This window comes from Adiantum capillus-veneris, chromosome 1 (assembly GCF_014529385.1).
Source record: "Adiantum capillus-veneris isolate H3 chromosome 1, ASM1452938v2, whole genome shotgun sequence".
Lineage (NCBI taxonomy): Eukaryota > Viridiplantae > Streptophyta > Polypodiopsida > Polypodiales > Pteridaceae > Adiantum > Adiantum capillus-veneris.
In genome coordinates this window covers 113,554,494-113,577,944 of record NC_140931.1, presented here as the reverse complement: position 1 = coordinate 113,577,944, position 23,451 = coordinate 113,554,494, and the positions used below count along the sequence as shown (strand labels likewise).

Below are 23,451 nucleotides of genomic sequence, written 5' to 3'. Positions count from 1 at the left end.
TCCAAGTTCTCTATAGGGAGGCCCCGTGTGCAATAGACGGAGACGAGGATGAGGGGGCGTATGGTGCACGTTGTCTGCAAGGCGGTTCTACGTCTGAATATGTTGTGCCTCGTGCTAACTGCATCACATAGCTTAGGAAGAAAGCAGGACATGGCGATGAGCATGGGGATGACCTATGTTCCCATTGGGCATTGGCGTAGCAGAGTGAGCGGAGCTGGGGATGAAGCGAACAAAGTAGAGGGGTCCACATGGGGAATGGCAATGCCACGTTGTGTTTAGGAGGTCACCAAAGCTATGAGCAGAGACACGATGGAGGAGGAGGACAACTGGTGCGTGGGAACAGGAGAAAAGAGAGACTTTTCCTTTTGGAGGGGCAGCGGGCAAGAATCTCGGGGGTTAATTAATTAATACATTGGGGAATAGACCGAGTAGTGCAACAAGATCAAACCATCATGATCAATGTTTATCGTTTAGGGAAGAAAGGACGTCAAGCAACTCGCGGCCCTGCTCTACTCCTCCTTCCTTGTGTGACTTGGTTGGACGGCCACCATCGCTATGTGGGTTTAATTCACATTTTTTAAAATAAATTTGATTAAGTGGGTGCATTAATGGTGCCCAAGGCCACCCTAGAGGCTTTTCCCACAAGAACGGTACATCAGTCATGGAAAAATGCATCGCCCTCAAGGCATGAAAAGCGCAAAGCAAGGCACGACCTTCTACTTGTAGTGTACTGTTACAGTAGATTTGCATCAGTAAATCCTATTCAAGGGCCAATCAAGCAAATTCGAGGAGGATTGAGTTAAGCCCAACATAAATCCTACAGTGAATTCTCTGTTTTTGGGGGAGCAAGGCTTAGTAAATTCTCAAAGCCCAGCATTGTTTTTGGGCGGCAAGATCGGGGAATGAAGGAAAGTGTACCCGAGTACAAACTGCCACCAGATCGAGATCCATGAAATGGAAGCTCGAAAGAGCAAGCATGTAGCCAACACTACAAGTCAATTCGAGGAATAAATGAGGTATGCGGTTGGATTTAATTTTTGTTGAGATTGTGCTTGGCATGCAACCAGCCAGTCTGCTTAGGTAATTCATGATGACAATACAAAAATTCAAAGTACGCACTTCATTAGGTATGCCGTTGATTTTTATCTTTGTCAAGAATATGTTCGGTCATTATGGCATCATGCACGGTCTTGCAAAAAGTGGGGCAGTATGCTACCGCAAGAGGGAGCTACTCCAAAAGCAAAGTGCACTATGAAGTTTTGCATTAATGGCGTGCAGTATGCTACCGGAAGATGGAACTACTCCAAAAGCAAAGTGCACTATGGAATTTTCCATTAATTGCGTAAGACATGCAATGGATATGAGCCACACCCGAGAGAGGAAAAATATCATGTAAAGGCCAGGGTTCACGAGTTGGTAAGTCATCCAATTGTAGTAAGGCAAGTTAAGGCACAACTTGTTACTTGTCATGTACATTTCTTCCCACCTACCTTTGCTTGAAGAAGGTGGCAAAGGTGCTCGGCATGGCCGACCACTAATTACAAATGGGGAAGCCGACAAGAGTCTCTTTATGTCGCATTTTGGATTTTCAATTTTGCTAGCATGGCTTCTATGTCTATACATTGTCAAACACACCATATGGTGATACAAATCTTGAGCTAAGGGTGGTGCTTCAAGTCTCGGCAGATATGAAGGCACATCAAGAACTTGTCAAGGACAACACTAATAAAACCTAACAAGAGCATATGTTGGCTATAAGCAAAGAAGCACTTATGTGAAGCAAGACTTCAATTTAAGCATCTTGGATTGAGTCTTCCAATGTTCAAAATATGCTATCAGCATACGAACTTGGGGGGACATTGCAATATGTCTACATGTTATTGGGGGGACATTGCAATATGTCTACATGTTATTTCCCTGAGTGTTGGTATGAGACCACACTAGGGGGTTTATGAAAACTTTACATTCTTCAGAATCCTAAGATATGAGAAAAATTCAATGTTGGACAATGAAATCTAACGGAAATCCACCCTCAAGCGAGCCAATATTTTCGGAGCTCAAGACAACTAACAATATCGGGGCGACAAGGTTAGACAATTTCTTGATTTTCTTTATATTTCAACCTTTAATTTGGACATGATTGCCTCATGTGCAAAGCACAAGGTTTTGACAGACTTAATGCAAAGCAAGGCTTCTACACGGTGCCAACGTAGTGTCAATTGATTTGGACTGAAGGACACTGGCACACACACAGGTTTTGGGGATTTGGTAATATAGGGATATAAGCTCACATTTTACATCTGGCAACATTGAATAGTGATTTATTCATACCAGTATAGATTGTGCATGGAACTTATGGTGTTGGCTCACTCTATTGAGACCATCATTGTAGCCAAGGGCTTAGCATTTAAAGTTTCTACTTTGCATACATGACGTGCTGCTACAATGGAATTTCTTTCACCTCGTCATTGTTTATGCTTCTCTATAATTACTCTGTCAACAAGGGCACAATAAGATATTGAATATTTAAAATCATTTAGTCCAATAAACTTCATTCACGGGAGAAGTGCCATGAGTATGTCAATCTGATACAGTTACGATCACATCCAAAGTAGGTGGATGAAGATGTAACTTATGTTACCATTCTCTGCAAGAGTGTTGTACAAGAAGAATTTTGTGTTCTTATAGTATAAGATACCAACCAAGCATAGGATGCACAATAGCATACACAAAGGATACACACTATAGTAACTTAAGGAATGTTCCTCAAACCCACCATTTTCTTTATCTTTCCTCTTTCTCTCAAGGACTACTGATAACCTTCTAAGTAGGATTTTGATAGATGTTTTGGATGTGCATAGTCATGAGCCAGCGTGCTCTGACTCTCAACAAGAAAGTAGCAACAATGCCACAAATTTAATAACTCATTGTCAGTAGACTTACTAATTTAAAATTGGCATAAGGGCTAAGAGCTAGCCACAAAGGCTAGGAGCCATCTATTTCCAATGGGCTAAGATCCAATTGTTTCAATCCAAGGGTGATTGTTCTTGAGATTGAACATATCTACCTACTGGAGTATCCATCAACGTCAATGGACAAGCAAGATCTTTGCCATTAACAATATTTTGGGTATCACTTTAGCACTACATATTTTTTATGCGAGGATCAAGTTGCATTTTTTATGATCTTAAACTCATATAGGCTTATCTATACCATGGTGTATTGTTGAGCACAGTAGTGCAGACGTCACAGCTATCCACAAGAACCCAAGGTTATAGACTTTCAAGTCTCATGCATATCCAGTTGTGAATAAGACTCCCACTTGAGATCAAGTTTCCTCTATAGCATTAGGAGTGTCTATAGGAGCACTGGGTAATCAATAAGTTATTTCTTGAATCTAACCAAGGGTTTGGATTGCCAAGGCAACACCAGGGTTAACATCTTTAATTTCTTTATCTTCATTAATCTATATTTTTAATGATTAGCAAGTCAAAGGGAATTTGATAATGTATCCTTACATGCTGAAATATGCACTTAACCTCTGGGTAAGTATAAGGTATTTTCCACCTCATCATTGTAAGGCTCGAATCAAGGTAGATAATGATTAGTTGCATTCATATTTTAAACATTAAGTTAAAGTGCTAATTTAAAAATGGTGTAAGCAATCAAAGTGCAAAATAATACAAAATAGGTAGATTGATAAGATGCATCATTTGTACAATGGATTGTGTGCTTATAAAGTACTATGAGAGTGTAGCCTCAAGCTACATGTCCTAATACATGGCATAGGAGGTGGAGTTCTTAGATGAGAGGTAGTGGATGTAGGTGGTGCATAGCTAGTCATGCAAAGTGTAGGGTTGCTTCCCACTATAGTGTGTGAGAGTAGAAGCATTAGGGACAATTCACATAGGCATAGGATGGAAGTAGGCTTAAATCTAACAATCGCCCCCTTAAACCTGATTTCATCCTAGGATTTCCTAAGATACATCATGCTTGGATCTCAATGGATTCAACAGTTCATGGTTCATACAAGGCTTCCTTGATTAGATGCATGGGGTCCACATTTGGATGCATAAACACGGTTCTCAAACTAGATAGATCATTTTCTTCTCACATTCAGATACATCATGCAAGTGTAGAGGGTAATGTAGTATGTAGGGATTGTTTGTTCATATTTAGCATAATGTGATCCTCCTTATTTGTCATATAATAGTTGTTTCACAATCTTATGCACAAACATAAATATACATTGCTTTTGCAAGGTTAAATTGGTTCAGACAACTTTTAAACAATGCATGAGCGATGGCGCTCACAACTCAAAATGTTTGTGCTTGTGATTTACTTGTTAAAGTAGAACTTGGAGTGGTAATGTGAAGAGTTGGAGGTGTAAGAGCCTCAAATTTTATGCGAATCAATGAAAATGCCCCCTTGTAGCTATGGTGAGAACGACTACCAAGAAAAAAACTTGCCAAAAATAATTTTGTGCGAAATAGAATGACAAATTTGCAAGCAGCGAATAGTGTAGAGTATTCCAGATTACGTGAGATGTTGATTGAGAAATCACGTATGGCTACTACAACATAGAGCCAAAAAAGGCAGTGACTTGGTGGGGTTCATAGGTCGATGTTGACCGCTGGGTCAACAACACAACATAACTCAAGTTTCGTACCAAAGTCTTATCTTTTGCGAGTTATGAAATGCTGCAGATTATGGCTATAAACGTCATTTGTAATGAGTAGTTATTCTACTTTCAGAAGCCGAGGTGCAATGGCACTTCCAGATTGTAAATACAAAGCCATTTGACCCTTTCAACCCCATTTTTGGTTAAACCTAAGGTAGCCTTAGTATATAAGGTACCTAGGTCAATTTGTAAAAAGACTTTAATCATAATCAAAACTGGGCGCTGCCAACTACTGTGTGTGAGAGAGAAAGAGAGTGAGCGTGAGCTTCATCCTCTCACTACGCCCGGCTCACTCAACACATTGGAGATCCAATTGCACCATTGCTGTAGGCTCGAGGTGAGCTACACGACGACGCTAAGCATTCCACGCGAGACGAAGCACACACGCCGATGCATCTACGAGCTATTTGTGGTTGTAAGTGTATCAAACGATGTCTGTTTTCTGCGTGCTAGTACTCTATAGAATCGTGGCGACATAAGCTACGCATAGGTACTCATAAATTTTAGTTTCGGGAACTTTCAAAATTCTGCTCTGTCATCCTATGCGTTTTGCGCATATGGGTTTTGAGTGTAGAAGCTTAGGGACAGGTGTATCCTAGTGAGGGGATGGTGTTCCTTAAGTTTCGTATGAATCTGGCATGATTAGGTGAGTTACCTTCCGTATGTGTGTATGTGGCTAGGTGGTGTAGTTGAGAGCAGTGAGGTTCTTGATTGTGGTTTAGTTGGCCTTCCAAAGTGTTGTATGTGTAGGATGGTCTCAGCCTGACAAGCTTAAGAGATTTACTCCGTGTGCCTATCATGTCATATGTGTCCACGATTGACATTATGTTGATCTAGGTAGTGTTTGCATGCACTTCATGGGTGTGCGAGTCGCTTCTCGTCCAACATTGGCGTCGTTGCCGGGGACACAAGGACCTAAGTAGGTTTCCTACTAACACTCGTGTGATGGTTGCTTGATTTAGTTTCGGCTAAAGAAAGCATTTTTCTTAAGTGGATCCGGAAGAGGATATTCCGTGATCAAGTGGATAGCCAGGAAGCGTGTGTCTTGCCGAGGGTCTGCGACTAGATAGGTTTAGTTAGGATCTGTGGATTAGAGTAGTTGGTGGTGGACGAGTGATTTGTGAGGTGATAAAAGCGTTTACTAGTCCGTGTGTGGCAGTGAAGCGTTTTTCTACTCATAGATGCAAAACCCCATATGATTTGTAGGAGTAGCTTTAGGTAAGTGATTCCATTCTGATCTAGAGCTATTCAGCATTGAATTATTTGCTAAAGTGCTTGATTGCATTTGAAATCACGGAAAAGTGTGCTTTTGAGGGTAAAAATGCATTAAACAAGCTTTTGTGGACATTTTTGTATGACTGATTGATGTTGTGCATATAAAAGAGCATTTGCAAGGGTTCTGTGAAGAAAACCTGCAATTCTGTAAACATAGACATCCTATGCGTGGGATGTCTCAAGGGGGTTCTGGAGACCAAATTTGAAAATTTTGACTGCACCAGTGGGTTCAGAGGGTAGGTTTTACCCTAGTAACATATTGACTTGGGTTTTTTTCCCTATTTTTGTTGACCAAAAGCCAAAAGGCGGAGTCAGAAAACGTAAAATTTCAGAAAAGGTTTAAATTGAGTGATTTTTGCATGTTTTTGCAATTGTGAAGCATACTTGCACTTGCTGAGAGCATAAGGAAGCATCAGGGACACTTCAGTCTCAAAAAATCAGCAGTAGACATCCTACGCGTAGGATGTCTACAGGGTGATCTGGTGGAAAATTCTGAGTTGACCAGTGTGTTCAGAAGGTAGGTTTTACCCTATTTTCACCTGGAAAGTGGAAATTTGACCATATCTTGACAGGATAAGACCAAAAGACAAAAATTGCCAGACATCCTACCCAAATTGTGCCCAAGGCATAAATTTTGAGACCAAACCATAGGGTGACTTCATGTGCATGTTATACATGATGTTTTGAGTGCATGTGAGAGTTTTCAGCTCATTTGGGTGAGAAAATTGGGTTTTAAGCAGACTTTAGTATTTTTGACTGAAAAAGGCAAGAACAGCTAAAATTTGGGACTTTTGACATCCAAACCAAAATCTAAGCATACCACTGGGTTACTGACATCAAGGGGAAGCTGTGGGACAAGTCTGGGGTCAAACAGGCCAAAAAGACATCCTAGGCGTAGGATGTCTTCTGTGTGATTTTGGACTCTAAACAAAATTTTGAGCATACCACAGTGATCAGCACCTTAAGGAGAGTCTTTGGTTCAAATTTGGGGCAATTCTGAGCAGTTAGACATCCTACACGTAGGATGTCTAAGGCATGATTTAGAGGCCAAATTCAAACTGTGGACATAGCAGGGTGTTGTATAGCCTTAGGCAAGCCTCTTAGTCAAATTTGGTCCAATTTGGAGTTGATTTGACTTAGGAATTCATCAGGACAGACATCAGGCTTTTGGAACACATTCTTGATCATTTGACCAACCTATAGGTGTCAGAATCAAAAAGTAAAAATAGCTGTGAGTTAAGCACATCAAGGGGAAGCTACAGTGCAAGTCTGAGCTGAAACAGAGCAAAAAGACATCCTACGCATAGGATGTCTCTAGCTTGATTTAGGACTCCAAACCAATTTATGAGCACACCACTGTGATCAGCACATGAAGGAGAAGTTGGGGTGAAAATTTCAAGTCATTCTAAGCAAAAAGACATCCTACGCGTAGGATGTCTCAAGGCCATTTTTAAATCCAAATGAAATTCTGAGCATACATTGTGTTGCTGGACTTAAGGGGAGTCTCTGGACCAAATTTTGTTAAATTCTGAGCATATAGACATCCTACGCGTAGGATGTCTCTAGGCCAGTTTTAGGGTCCAACTGTAATTTTGACTAGATAGAAGTGTTCACAGTGTCACAGAGATCCCAAATCTTTTTTCAAAATTGAATTTGGACTCATTTTGACCAGTCTAAACTGCATTTCACTGTTTTGGCCATAACTTTCACAAACGATATCGGATCGGAAAAGTTTTTATATCAAAACGTAGCCTGAGAGCGGCTGTACAGATCTTAGAGGTACAGATCTTAGAGAAAAACTTGAACTAAATGATGCCAACGGCAATCATTTAGTTCAACTTTGAAAAAAACATCGTTTGAGGCCTCAAAATTCATCCGGAAGTCAGGGGTGTCTAAAAGCGACAATTTGCGAGAATTCTGACGAAACGATTGCGGTTTTGGACATAGTTTTGACTTTTCCCTAACCAAAGCACTTGAACACAGTGGACTAAGTCTACTTGAACCAACCAAAAGCTCTTAAGCCCAGAAATCATGTCTACCCTAGATTCAAACGCAGCTTACACAAGCTTGCAGATCCCGATGATAGAGGAATATCCTCCCACAATGGATCTTCCAAACTTGCAATTGATAAAGACCCATCTTGTTCAGAGAGTTTGGATTATTGGTCATGAGAGTGAAGGACTATATAGATACATTGATGACAATGAGGTCAATCTTTATAGGTGCTCAGATCCATACCTAAAAGAGATAACGGATTACAAGCTCTTATATGTCTACACATACGGAGTCGACTGTCAATGGAGATCTATAGTTGTCGACAAGTATGGACGAGAATACAGAGTTGTAGAAAGCACAAATCCATAGACTGTACTAGAAAGAGGTGGATATTTGGTCAATGAAGGACCACAAATGCCTCCACCAAACACGAGAATTCCTATAGGAGTTCCAAGAAGCGAGCCACCAGGATTCCCTTCAAGAGCGATAACGAGAGAAGGATTGGGAGAGTCTCTGGTTAGACTTGTAGACAATCGATGAGATAGACCATCCCAAGTCCAGAAATGGGTAAACAGAAAATACTCCGGAGATAAAGATCCGAGAGATCACGTAACGGCTTTTAAAAGAGTGATTAGAGCAGAGGAAGTTTCAGATTTTGCGACATAGTTTGCAGGATTTGGATTGACTCTAGAAGATGATGCAGCTACATGGTTCAACTCGGTGGAAAAATGGGATTTTGAGACCCTAGATGAGTTGTTTGAGGAGTTTATTAAAGAATTCTCGCCAAAAGGCATTGCTCACAACACGGTCTCGCAAATCCATAGAGTCAAACAGAAAGAGGATGAATCAATACGCAAAGCATCATTACGGATCAAGAGATATGTTAAGCTCTGTCCGAGAGCGGAATTACCAACGTAAGCACGATTGATGCTGATCTTTATCTAGGGAATGAGACATGCGGGCCTTCAGAAGGATCTGCATATGATAAGGAGGATGACGCTAAACGAGTTGATCAAAGAAGCTCTTTATCTAGTGGATAACTGTGAGGCATACAAAGAAAAGGACTTAAAGAGTCAAGGAGATGACACATCCTCTCAGCACAGTGTTTCACAGATAAGTGAGTCCATTGCCAAGCCAACGACACCTATTGATCAAGAAAAGCTTATCGATGACTTGGTCAAGGGGTTCATTCCTCTTGTAAGGTCTGATTCGGGAGAGCCGAAGTGGTGTGAAATTGAGAGAAAATGGACGAACCATACGGAGGAAGAGTGCTATTATAGCATGGAAAATGCTAGGGAGAGGTATGTACAACCTATTCCAGAAGCACCTACTCCACCTAGATACATTACGGGGAATGCGCCAAGACCAGTAGGAGTTTTAAGGCCACAGCTTGTCTTAGGACAACAACCTCCGCTGCCAGTGCTAGAATGCAGGTAGACATGAGATACATGCCAATGATGGAAGCATCAAATAAACCAACGCCAGTACTAGCTACAATGTGGTATAGCAACCAAAGTGAGTACTACCCTTCGGAGCAACAAAATGTGAGAGAAACACATGGAGTGGTGAGGCCAGTACAACCTCCACCTCCTGGGTTTCAGTTGAAAGAAAGAAGGTATGAAATGGATGAAAGGACATTGAGATTCATTGCAAATAGCGGCTTATCTAGGTCAAAGATTGCTTATAGCCAAGAGGAAATGCTAAAAGAATCTCCTCAACCACAGACAGATTGTCACAAAAGTCGTGACAACCACTTGGTCAAACAATGTCCTCATACGGAGATCACTGAAGTAAATGCCTATTGTCTTGAGTGTGGCATCACTCACTTGATCCCCGATTGCCCAAGAAAAACCAAACCAAATCAGGAAAATCACGACAAATGTATCAGGGATTTTTCAACTCCCTAGTAGCTCAGAAAATGAAAATGTTGTACCAGTTCAAGTGGTTACGAGAGCACAAGCTCAAAAGAAAGCCGATGAGAATTCAGAGACAAAGAACAAGGAAAGTGACATGAGTCCAAAGACAGATGATGGACCAAAGACAGACGCACCTAGTCAGAAAACCAAGAGCAAACTAAATAGTTGTAAAGCTAGAAAGACTAGGATGAAAGCACGCAGGGAACGAGAGCAAAAATCCCTAGCTGAGAAGCTTACCGAAGCCGAGGAGAAGATAAAACAACATGAGGAAAAGGAGGCACCTTCTCTTACACAGATGGTTAAACCTCTAGAAGACCCATCCACGGATGAGAAATTGAGAAGTGCTAGTTCAGGAGGATCTGTGTTAGTAGAGAAGGTTAATGAGACATTAGATGCCCTCTTGAAAGCTTATGATGCGAGGCTCAAAAACAACCAAACCCAAGAACGCTGGTGGATGATATATCCCTATACGGAACTAGAAAAGCAAAGGTTTGAAATGTGCCATAAAATGATTCAAATAGCCCAAGCTTTACTAGAACCACCAGTTGCAAAACCTGAGGATGTGATTCGTGTCATGCCTACACAAGTAATCCCACCAAACCAGGAACTAAAAGAGCCAAATTCTAGTCATGAGCACAGACCAAACCTCAAAGACCCAGCATTAGAACCAAGGATAGTACTGAATACCACGGATAACTCTTCCGAGGGATTTCACCAAGCTATACCTGAGGATTGTAAAGAGGTAGATGGTCTTGACGATTTGTGGAAACAAGTCAGAGAGGTCAATGAAGCCGATGACCTGAGAAGACGAGTAGACAAGACTGGTGATGAACGAGGAGTGTTTCTACCACCAATAGAGGAATTTGAGACTGGATCTCAAATGAATCTAGACATGCAATCGTGTTGGGACGACAAAGGATCTGTACAATCTATGGATAGTCAACCCCATTCGCTAAGAACACTACCGTCCTACATGGGAGAGTACAAGACCAAGTCAGATGTGGTTGCAGTCCCATCAAAGAGACTGTCTCCCAACAAGGCCATTGATTCAAAGGGGCTAGTAGATATTCTATCTACCAGCGGAGTTGCTCAAAATAAGACCAAACATGTGGGCTAATGTGGGTAAATGTCTAGAGAATTTGGTGTAAAAACCCCAATGACTCAAATCGAGGAAGGAATCAAAGAGCTTGAAATGCCTCAACTAAATACTAGGCCAATGCCATTAAACAAGGTAGGCGAGTATTACGAGGGAGAAGATGGAAACACCACCCTTCCTATGGAATTCAATGGTGTAAAAACCATGGCAATACTTGACAGTGGAGCTGGTGTGGCCATTGCAACCAAAGAGGTTTGGAAAAAATGGGGAAAACCTGCCTTGATATCCACATGAATGACCCTGCAGCTTGCAGACGGACACAAAGAAAAGCCCATAGGACTGCTAGAAAAAGTACTTGTTACTTCTTGTGGCATTGAATATGAACACACTTTTGCTGTTGTTGACTTTGGCAAGAAGAACAACTATGACATCATTCTGGGAAGACCATTCATGCGACAATTGAAAATGGTCCAAGATTGGGGTTATGACCATATATACCTGAGACATATGGAAACCATAACAAAGATAAACTTGAGGGACCATAGCTATAGGGATGTGATGAGAACACCGATTGAGGAGTTTGATTCTGCCACAGTAGCAGGATCAGAACTTCCAGCTTAGTTAGGTAAGCCTAAAGAACTGTGGATGTGTGGAGCTTCACAATGTGGTAGCTTGAAACGTGAGGAATGTATCCTAGAGTGGGTTATAGAGGATAAGGACTATATCCCAGAACCATTTCCTGAAGAAGAGTTAGAGCCTTTTGGATTGGAACGCATCTTGGCTACTCTGGACGTGTGCGCCGTAAAGGATGCTCCCACAACAAAGTTTTGTGATGAAATTGGCTATGATGTCGTTCCTTATTTTGCAGTGAGTGTAATCCAGGAAAAGAAGAGATCCAGACATCAACAAGATCTCGAAATAAGGAGCAAACAAAGAAATGTGGAGAATCAAAAGATGAAGAAGACGACGAGTTCTATGACTCTGTAGAACACTTCGAGCTTCAAGAAGATCAACGACGCAGGAATCAATGTCATCGCTACACGAATAAAGTGCATCAAAAGTGGATTCCAAAGTCCTCGATGAAGACACAACCACCACAAGCATCCTCATACATGGCTCCTAATAAGGAGGCAAAGACTCAGCTAGGAGGAATACGACCAAAGCAACGAGCTAATAATGCTCTAATCAATGGGCTAGAAAAGTCCTCCAAGAAACTACCACCCACGAGCAAACAGACAGTAACTTTCCACTACCAGCCAAAAAATCAAGGGAAAGTACAAGAAGTCAATCTTGCTGAGGATAGTAGCGATAGTGATGAATCTTACGACATCCCCTATCATCAACTCAGGCCATCACTATCACCAACACCTTCAGCAACAACCATGATGGGTCAAAAGAACAGGACAACAAGTCAAACCCAAAACGCTCGACAAATCTGGATACCAAAAAGCCAAATCGGCCAAAAACAGATATGGATCAAGAAGACAAAGATCTCTAATGACAAATCACAAGATCCAACACCAAAACAAAAACAAGGAAAGAGTGCACGAACGGGTAAGAATATCACAAAGTCGCAAGCTTTCACAACTCAGGTTTGGGCTCCAAAGAAGTTGATTCAAGCACAAAAAAGTCAGGAATTCATTTGGATTCCAAAACAACCACATTATCAATTTTCAAAGCCTGAATCCCGTCACCAACCAAGCGTACAAGGGCCGAATCAAAGACCACTGTCGACTCACACAACAAAAAGGTGGATCCCAAAGAAGTCTCTTCAAACACAAACGAAGCACGGGCAAGTATGGGTTCCCAAACGAGAGTCAACAACAAAACAGCCAATAATCGCAACGAAATGGGTCCCAAAGAAGAACAACAAAACTGCTGTCAGTGCATCGCCGCTTGAATTCTTACAATTCTTCCTACGATTACAGTACAGTTAGAAGAGAGCAAGTCGCTTCAATCAAGCAACGATACAGGAGCTTCAAGGACCATTACATTGCTTAGAATAGGAAGCCTCGCCAACAAATTCCAATAAGAAAATTGCTTATACCCACATCTTGCACAACATAAATCTTTTCCATGCATTGACTGTGTATGCATAATAGGGCTACATTACAAGGCCTGCATAGGCACAACTTTTAATTGCCCAAGCACAACACATACCCTTTGCGATACCCTGTCGTAAAGGATGACTCCAAATAGGAAGGATGACTCCAAATAGGAAGGGGGGAGGCATTCTGAATGCGGACCTAACATTATGACTATTAGAGGGCAATGTTTTGTAAGATGCATTGAATTTTTGCGTTTTATTGTGATAATTTTTTGACGAAATTTAGAGTATATGCCCTCATAGTAGTGTTACAGAGGACTATGGGGACAAAATCCATATATGAGCCCCTAGGGACATGTGTATAGTGTACATAGCATTTAGATTTCTATTTGAATGATTTTTCTTTTGTTGAGTTTTTTTAAGATTTTCTTTGTTTATTATTAAGAAAAAAATTAAAAAAATCCATAATCCACATGAAGAAAAGACTGACGAGAGGCTTGAGCACTACAAAGAAATGAAGGTACAGGAAAACGATGAAACTTCACGAAGTATGTCTCAGCAGCCACTACAACAGCCGAAGAACTTGTCACAAAGCAGTGTCAACATGCAACCGACAAGTCATACAAGTTAGAGTCGAGTAGCTAAGCCACAAAATGAGTGAGGTATTAGTCCCAAAGCTTCAAGTAATAATCTCTGTGGTCTAAGCGTCTTAGCTATTCTAGGTACTGCTCAAGCTGGAAGAGGTGAGCATATTTACGTTGTGTCGCTCATGCTGGTATAGGTGAGCAAAAGAATCGAAGTCTAAGTACTTACGTCTGGTGAAGTGAAGGAGAAGGTCCAAAAGACACTCACGTACTGCGCACAGTGAGGTACGAGTGGAGAAACTTCTACATCGAAAACCCTTCTTGGAAAGGTGGAAGCTATTGAGACATCTTTTGATGTCACATGTGCTACATTTATTCCTCGAAACACCCATCATCTCCTTCTTTCACATTGCATGCTTTTGTTGACAAATTTCTCATATGCATATAGAGTGTCCCATAATTGGCAGTTGCATCAGGCACTCTTTCCGTGTTTCACCCAAGCACTCACCTTTCATGAACATGTACTTCACGTTCAACTGCTCAACTACAATAAGAGCGTATACCAAAGGCATTTTTTTCCCACCGGGTTTTTTTCCCTTTGGTCATCCAGGTTTTAGACCCTAATCTAAAGACACCTATCACCATCTTCTTGTACATATTCCTTCTACATCAACAATAAGGAAATGCTACTCAAATCAATTGACAAATGAATTGGAGCACCAATTTCAGATCATAGCATACTTCTCCTCAATGGCGAGTCGAAGAATGGCCTACAATGACACAGATGCAGACAACACTAACAACATGATTGCACAGGAACAAAGAAGTCCCCAATGAAGAAGAGCAGACATAAGGGTAATCAGAGGATCTCAAAAGCTTGTCCTTGATAATGCGCATCGAATGCTCGGCAGGGTTTTGAACCTCAAATTAAAATAATTAAATCCTGGATTCGGCCTGACAGACAGACTTTGCATTGGAGTGCAACTTGGCCTAAAGAATTTATGGGTTTAGCCATACGATTTCTACAAAATCCTTACAAAGTTGTCATTGGCTCACAAGATCAGAAAGCCAATCACTCAATTCTACAGATTGTAGAAGTTGTTTCTGAGAATCACAAATAATCCGAATTGACAGATTTGTTGGAGCAAATGATGGGTGGAGCTTTATCTATCCATGATGATAAGAGTCAAGTTCAACGACATTGGGTTCTTTTTGAATTTAGATCTGGCAGTAGACCTATAATGACAAAAACAGATGCTGCAGCTTGGAGCATGGATGTGAAAGACATAAAGTTCGTCATCAATTATGATTATCCTGAATCATGTGAAGACTATGTACATCGGATTGGACGAACAAGACAAGCTACTGCAAAGGCTATAGTCTATACTTTCTTTCCAACAACAAAACGCTAGCAAAGACCACATTGCCATCAACAATCAGGTCATGTCGGGGACGACATGAACGCGGAAGGGGGGAATGTTGACCGTTGGGTCAACAACACAACATAACTCAAGTTTCGTACCAAAGTCTTATCTTTTGCGAGTTATGAAATGCTGCGGATTATGGCTATAAACGTCATTTGTAATGAGTAGTTATTCTACTTTTAGAAGCCGGGATGCAACGGCTCTTCCAGATTGTAAATACAAACCCATTTGACCCTTTCAACCCCATTTTTGGTTAAACCTAAGGTAGCCTTAGTATATAAGGTACATAGGTCATTTTGTAAAAAGACTTTTAATCATAATCAAAATTGAGCGCTGCCGTCTACTGTGTGTGAGAGAGAAAGAGAGTGAGCGTGAGCTTCATCCTCTCGCTACGCCCGGCTCTCTCAACACATTGGAGATCCGACTGCACCATTGCTATAGGCTCGAGGTGAGCTACGCGACGACGCCAAGCATTCCACGCGAGACGAAGCGCACGCGCCTACGCATCTACGAGCTGTTTGTGGTCATAAGTGTATCAAACGATGTGTATTTTCTGTGTGCTAGTAGTCTATAGAATCGTGGCAACATAAGCTACACATAGGTACTCATAAATTTCAGTTTTGGGCACTTTCAAAATTCTGCTCTATCATCCTACGCCTTTTCCGCATATGGGTTTTGAGTGAGGGTTTTGAGTGTAGAAGCTTAGGGACAGGTGTATCCTAGTGAGGGGATGGTGTTCCTTAAGTTTCGTATGAATCTGGCATGATTAGGTGAGTTACCTTCCGTATGTGTGTATGTGGCTAGGTGGTGTAGTTGAGAGCAATGAGGTTCTTGATTGTGGTTTAGTTGGCCTTCCAGAGTGTTGTATGTGTAGGATGGTCTCAGCCTGACAAGCTTAAGAGATTTCCTCCGTGTGCCTATCATGTCATATGTGTCCTCGATTGACATTATGTTGATCTAGGTAGTGTTTGCATGCACTTCATGGGTGTGCGAGTCGCTTCTCGTCCAACAGTCGATGACAATATGGACGAGCTAGGTTGGCGTGAAACGAATGACTCCCAAGCTAGAGTAGCATGGGCCACTGGGTGAGCAATGGTTATGAGGCAGGTAACCAGGCCAGTCCGAGCGAGGAAAAATGGAGTCGGTAGCTGCAACAAGGGGTTGAAACTTGAGAGATTGTCTTGGTAGGACAATATGGGGCATTGAGGTGGTAGTTTGGTGCATCACTTAGTAGCACTGATGTAAGCAAGAGTAGAGAATTGGTAGCTCAAATTCTTAGGAGAGGTTCCAAGAAGGCAAGATGATGGTGATGCCGCCAAGAAACAGTATGGGCAACGCTTATTGGCAACAAGAAATACATGTAGGAGTACAAGGGGCTTAGTGGTGATAAAACGCTTGATGATGGCGAGCGGAGCTTGGTAGCGCTATTCGATTAGATTAGATTAGATGGGAGGCAAGCAAGGCTGGCGGCTTTGGAGATTTGACCACAACGCTTGTGAGGATGCCGAGTTGTTTGAAGATAGACAGAGGAAAGATGGAGAGCTTGTTAAGCATATGAATTGAGGTTCATTAGATGTTTGTGTGTGTGTGTGTGTGTGTGTGATATTCAAGGAGAAGAAAGCAGATATGCAATGGGAAAGGCACGAGAGAGAAAAAGTGACACAATTTGAAGCTTTACAAAGATGATAATGAGAAAGAAAAATAAAACAAAAAAAAGCTTATAAAGATAAATGGCTTTTAGTCTTATTAAAAGCGCATGGTTATGTGTGAAGTGTATGAGGCACAGACTTTACACTTAACTTGCATGAAAAAGGACACCTAAATTATCTCTAAGATAGACCCTTTAAAGGTAATATATTTACAATAAATGATAATGCTAATAATAATTATAATGAGCCTCACAATAGCACTCTGATACCACTTGTAAGGCTCAAATCAAGGCCGATAATGATTTTTTGCATTAATAATTTAAATACTAAGTTAAAGTGCTAATTTAAAAATGACATAAGCAATCAAAATGCAAATTATACAAAATAGGTAGATTGATAAGATGCATCATTTGTAGAATGAGTTGTGTGCTTATAAAACACTATGAGAGTGTAGCCTCAAGTCACATGTCCTAATGCATGGCATATGAGGTGGAACTCTTAGATGAAAGGCATTAGGGAATTTGGGAGGTCATTTGGAGGGCCTTATTGAGGAGAGAGAAAAGGAGGCGCATCCAATGAACAACAAGCCAACATAACATAGAAATAGAAAGAAATAAATCAAAAAATGCAAAAGAAAGAGAAGAACATGAGGTAAAACCTCATTTTTATGGCATTGAAGGTATCTATATATGTGGGCCCATGGTATGTATGTAGTTATGGAACTGAAAGACAACTACAATACTATATCATTCTCCTATCACCAAAAGCTCTCGATCCATAACAAGCGTTCAAAACTGAATTTCCCTCCATTGGAAGCAAGTTCATGCTTTCTTCTACCACGCAGAAAGAGCCATGGTTTCTTCTTCTTCTTCTTCCCACCCTAATAGCTCAAGGGGTTGTTGTGCTCTCTCCCCAGAAAGCCTTGCCATTAGTCTCCCAAGGAGGCCAAGTAGCACCATAAGCTCTATCACTATCTCAAACTCAATTAATATAGATAGTCAATGGCAACAACAGACAATATACAAAGGGTCTTGGGTTCTTATGCAACCAAGAAGGAGAAAAAGATCCTCAACAACAAATCTATTTCATTTAGCATGGAAAGCACGAGTGCTAGATTTCAAAGTGGAGGTGGGCAAGAAAATAGTTAAGGAAGTTTTGGTACAACATGTCTATAGTCACTCCGATGTGATTGCTAATGGCGGAGATGTCTCATTGGCTTATCATCCTCGATGCAACTGTGAGTGTGTTCATAGCTTTCCATCTCTAATCTTACTTTTAGACCTTGTTGTTCTCTTTATTTGTTTTTTCTTTTGAAGAGGTAGAACAATATTAACAGAGAAAGATCTATTTCTCATAAGTTCTTCATTCGTTTCAGTAGTTAGACTAGGTGTCTTACATTTTTTTGTTACAATTGTAGATGTCTATCCTTCATCATACGAGGAATGGGAGCCTTGGAGTGTATTATAGGTCTCATCTCTGTAACCCACGCTGACATTGGTGTTTTACAATATGATGGAAGAACTAGCAAGAGTCTTGCAGATGAGGGAATTTTCTTCTATGGCATTTCTACCAGCTCAACCAAAAAAAAAAAAGGTAATCTAGTTAAACTCCCTCTCCCTACCAATTGGAGCTGTATTGACTGGCCAGTCTCGGATACCACCGTGTGTGAGGCTCACAGAAGCACGCTGTTTAGGGATGTGCAGAGGTCCCTACAAAATTCAGTACGCACTAAATTGGTAAAGATTGCTACTTTTTGTCCTATAAGTTTATTTGTGGAACTATTTCACTCCTGCCACATACATGTTGCAAAGACAATGCTGGTATGTAAATCTCTAGATGCTTGCTTCTGTGACAAGCTTCTTGATAGAGGGTGGTATGTTAAAGAGGTGGACAACATACATTGCGAGGTTGCACTGGACATTTTGGTGGCCAAGTACATGATCGGCACACAATCCCTTCTCATCTCCTTCTGGTACCAACGCTCTCAGATTGTTGCAGGCTACTCTAAATCTATTCTTATTGATCAAGAGTCAGCAGGCCTGGAGGACATTGGTGTCATAGATGTGGAGGTATTCAACAAAGAGCTCAACCTTGTGATAGTGGTCACAATAAGAGAGCAATGCAATCTTATGCAACTTCAGCACGATATCGTGGACAAGTCCGTGGAGAACGAGCCCTCACTGTTCAATTTCTTAATTGGTGGACGCAAAGTAATGCAATGATGGAAAAAGGAGATTGTTTATAGAAAACTAACTGGCCGAGTCCAAATCATGCCAATGTAACTTGAATGAATCTATATTCATGACTTCAATTCCAACGTTTCTTGCAATTTGGTTATGAGATGATTCCCACAATTTGGTTATATCTTTATTTCAATTGTAAGATGAGGTCTGACTCACTACTTATGTCCCTTTGTTAGCTGGTAGTGTGATAATTGTATATTTTGAACAACATGTGTAGAGTTATGTAAAATCTCTCTCTCTCTCTCTCTCTCTCTCTCTCTCTCTCTCTCTCTCTCTCTCTCTCTCTCTCAAACAGACACACACACACACACACACACACACACACACACACACATTTACATGGCACCACATTAAGAAGCACAAAGAATCATATTAATCTAGATAGCTAGCATTTTGGAGAGTATTTGTAAATAAAAATTTTGAAACAGTTAATGGACTGAAATACAAATTCTCGAGATAAGGGATCAAGATAAAAGTCATGCTCATGACCTTCAAATGAGGGTGGGGAGAGAGTGGTGCCCAGTGGATTTAGCAAGCCCTTATGGGGTGTGTCATCTATCAACAAAGTGTTGATATCATCATGTGGGACATGGATTTGGAAAAAAGGTTTTATAGAATAGCAATACATTTGGTTTGGTAGGTTTGTAGTTGCCTTCAATGTAAACACACTCCTTCAACCGAATACAAAAAATCAAATTGCGAACGTTTGATTCCCGCTACATTGCAACCATATTTACAAGGGGATTGAGGTTTCTCTGTAGCATAGAGGACCATATGGAAACCTGGAACCTTGGAAGTAAAAACTGTATAAATCCCTTAGTTCCTGGATGCATAATACATCTGCGATCGCACATCCTGAAGTTGCGCATGTTGATATTTTTTGCGTGGGGATCATACGGCTCCCGAAACACCAACAATTTGTTGACATCCAAAATAATCAGTCTCTGCAAACATTTTGTAAAACAAATAAGTAGTTAGACAATAGGTTGACTTTCATATCCTTTAATATAGGTTATTACTGAAACAATCATAGGGATGTCTAGCAAGGGTCCATATTGGGTTTGCCTGCCATCGGGGTTGTCTTGTCCAGTATTGAAATCCTGGACAATCTTCTCTTGTTCTTCTTCTATTTGAGACTCTTGTGTCTCCAGTGTTGAGGGATCCATTGCACCTAAATTTTCTTCTAATGTGCTGTGATCTGTTTGTCTATCATGCATAAAAGACTCTTGATTTTCAAGATCAACAGGTGGAGGTGTGGTAGAGGTATGCTCTTCTTGAGGGTTAGAACATTCTTTTGCAGCCCCTCCCTCTGCATAAACTTCATGCTTCTGAAACCCTCCAAGTGCAGAGGGAGTTTCAAAATTTATTTCTTCCTCAGCCCCTCAATCTATGTGATCTTGCTCCTGTGTGGGCTTCCCCTGATTTAGACTTTTTTGCTTGTCAAACTCTCCCTCTTCAGCATTTCTCATCTCGGAAGTCCCTCCCTCCTCTTGCTCCCATCCTTTCTCAGCTGCCCTTATGGAATCTACTTGCTGCAGTACATCAGCAGTCATCAATAACTCTACAATGTGGTCATCCAACAGGCTTTGTTCTGCATCCATGCTCACAGTATGTGAAATTGCAAGCAGAAGTTGGATTAGGGTGGCACGATATTGGTGCAAATACTCTATGGCACACTTCTCCAATGCACTCTGCAAAAGACAAATAAAAAACAAAAAGGAACTGAGACACAAATTGGTCCAAACTATTACAATGTTATAGTAATGTTGTGCAAAATGCATACCTTTGACATGAATGGATTTATTACAAAAAAGCTCGTATAAACTCACATGGAGGAGGCATCTCCATCCACACGAGTTGCCATTAGTCTGTAAAGGCACCATGACTTCCTTAATTTCTAACCTATACAACTCTAGATTCCCACATAGCCTTCCATATTATACATGCAACAGTGTTTTTATGCATTTGCAAGCAGGGAGAGTTGGCATGAATACAACACAATAACTGTCTCCATCGTCTATTAAAAAAAAAACCAATTTATAATTATCAATACTCACAGTCTCAATTCTGGATGCGTTCCTCGAATTGAGTTTAGTGTCTAGATAGCTGGCTTGTCAAGTTCAATGCACACAAGGCTCCAGTGGCGGCTGCTCTCATATGGAAAAATTATGGTTGTTACTTGCAGCATTGGACAATGAGCAAGCCACTTCTCAAATGTGCTGACAGGGGTATTTTTCATTCTGAGAAAGGAAGAAATATGGGAATCCAATATATATATTTTTGCATGGCATTGTGGAGGTAGCTGGCTCTTTATCAAACTACAAGATAGTTTGATGTTGTTAGTCTCTAACCTCAAGGATGAATAAAAATATGCTAGAGCTGGTGAAAGCATCTTTCTAATCTTGAGGTAGAGGCTAAAGAGGTGCAACAAAGAAAAATACTTACAATTAAAACATCTGACAGCAAACTACCTTTAGATGTCTCTGGATTTAATGAGAAACAAGCCACATTGATGCTTCTTGGACTGCCAGACTTAAAATTTGGTGAGAGATCATACATTTTCTTCCATGACATTCAAAGTATATTTTCTTTAAGGGAGGACTTTGCACTTGCCACACTCTCCAAATTTCAAGAGGGGAGGAGTGGATTTGTATCTGATGACAGCAGTGACGACGAGGCAATGGAAACCTCTAGTAACCCGATGGAGTGCCTCAAACTCTGCTTTGACAAGGGAGAAAAGTATAGAGAGACACTCCCAGATGAGGCCACCTTCCAAGCTATCAAAAACAACATCAGGCCATCAACCAGTACTCAGGAAGTAGAGGACTGGTTTACGCGTCCCGCACAAGGGTCCATGAGGTCAGTGGACCCATGGAAGGATGACTTATATATGCAAGATGAGAGCTCCATGGTAAGCACCCCCCCCCCCCCCCCCCCCCCCCCCCCCCCCCCCCCCTCCCTCCCCACCCCAAAAAAAAAAAAAAAAAAACTACTTGTGTTTGTCTTTCTCTAACTCATACTTTTATGTATAGTCATGGATTGCTGAAAAGGATGACTTTCTTCGTTGTCAGACAAGAGAGTATTGTGGAGGGGATGCAACACTAGGACAATACCTTGCCAAACTCTGTGAGGCACCCATACTAGTATTTCACAATGGAATATCCCAAGAGGAAAGTACTGCAACATTCGCCCTCAAGATGCTCTCACACTTCCTAGGTGGACCAATGCTACCACAAAATGGAGACAAAGTTATCCTCGTCGCAAAGTTTTGCTATAGAATGTTTTGGATACTGTCCGAGGTACACTGGTGGTCGTGCATCTTATTATTACACATACTCAGCAATGGCACTCACTTTGGGGAAACAAAGCCAAATGGAATATTAGATTATGGCAAACATTTAATGATCCAATACAAGGGTAATGTGCCAAAAGATATCCACTATCTGTCATCAATTTGAGAGACTTGTGACTTTTACTATATCTATTATCTCATTAGGCATCTCTTGTACATGTTGTTACCTAAAATCAAAATCTCTTGATCCACCTAGGGTTACCATATTGCATTGTCTCTCTCCACTTTTTGTGGCCTTCATGAGCAGTGGAGTTGTTGAATGCCTCTACTCATTTTCGTTTCCTTTGTTGAAAATGCCTAATTTCTTGTGTTGTTGCCGAATAGTCTAATACATGTTTTTGCTACAGTCGATGAAGGATTCTGCAATAAAACCACTGGAACAACTCTTTCAAATTTTTTGCTTTATCTCGAGAGCCACCATGATGTGTGTGTCTGAAATATGCATTCTTGGCCATGTAATAAGACTTTTCCACATGCCTAGGTTTCCATACTTTTGAATGAAGTATGATAAGTGATTAAAAATGATGTGTTGCATATAAAATAGGTTTTCAAGAATTTTAAACAACCTTTTAGCCCTTATCATTTAAAAGGGTGCGTTAACAATACCATGTAATGAGTAATTTGCGTTTTAGTCCATGCTGACCTAAATGCTTTCTTTAGTAGTAGCTGAAGATTCTCCTTAAACTTGTTTAGATAATTTTGTGTCCACTCATCTTTGTCACACATTTGAAAGAGCACATTAATGGAACACCACACTTCACCCTTGGTATTGTGAGTTGTGGGTTCCTGGTCCTTCATTGCCATATGGAGATTTTTTCATTGGCTGAAACTCAATTTTGTTGACATAAGTGGACTGATATATCCTTCCACACTTGGTTAGCTTCTTATCTTTGACGCCTGTTGGATTTGATAAAAAACGATGTGCCTTGAACCCACCAATAGATGGTTTGCAAGGTACATCTTTATCATTGCCTTTTCTTGTCTCGCTGGATTTTCACATTGCCCACATGGAGACCCATCTCTGACAAAACTAGTTCAAGCGTCGCTACCGTAACCTTCTGTTCTTTTGAGTTCTTTATTTTCCCAGCAAACCCTATGTACAGATACACCAAATTCTCCACAATTTTGCAAAGATCATGCATTGTACAAATGTGGACATTAACAAGTGGAATGTTCAGAACTGGGTGGA

The 23,451-nt window shown here is 40.9% G+C and overlaps 1 protein-coding gene across 1 annotated transcript; it reads left to right on the top strand.

The window, feature by feature from the left end:
* On the top strand, positions 1-19,056 carry LOC147465376 (uncharacterized). The gene is made up of 2 exons (XM_086511604.1): positions 1-1,016; positions 18,085-19,056. The coding sequence occupies exons 1-2, from the start codon at positions 1,012-1,014 to the stop codon at positions 18,887-18,889; spliced, it is 810 nt and encodes a 269-aa protein (XP_086367730.1). The 5' UTR covers positions 1-1,011; the 3' UTR covers positions 18,890-19,056.
* The last annotated feature ends 4,395 nt before the right edge of the window (positions 19,057-23,451 follow it).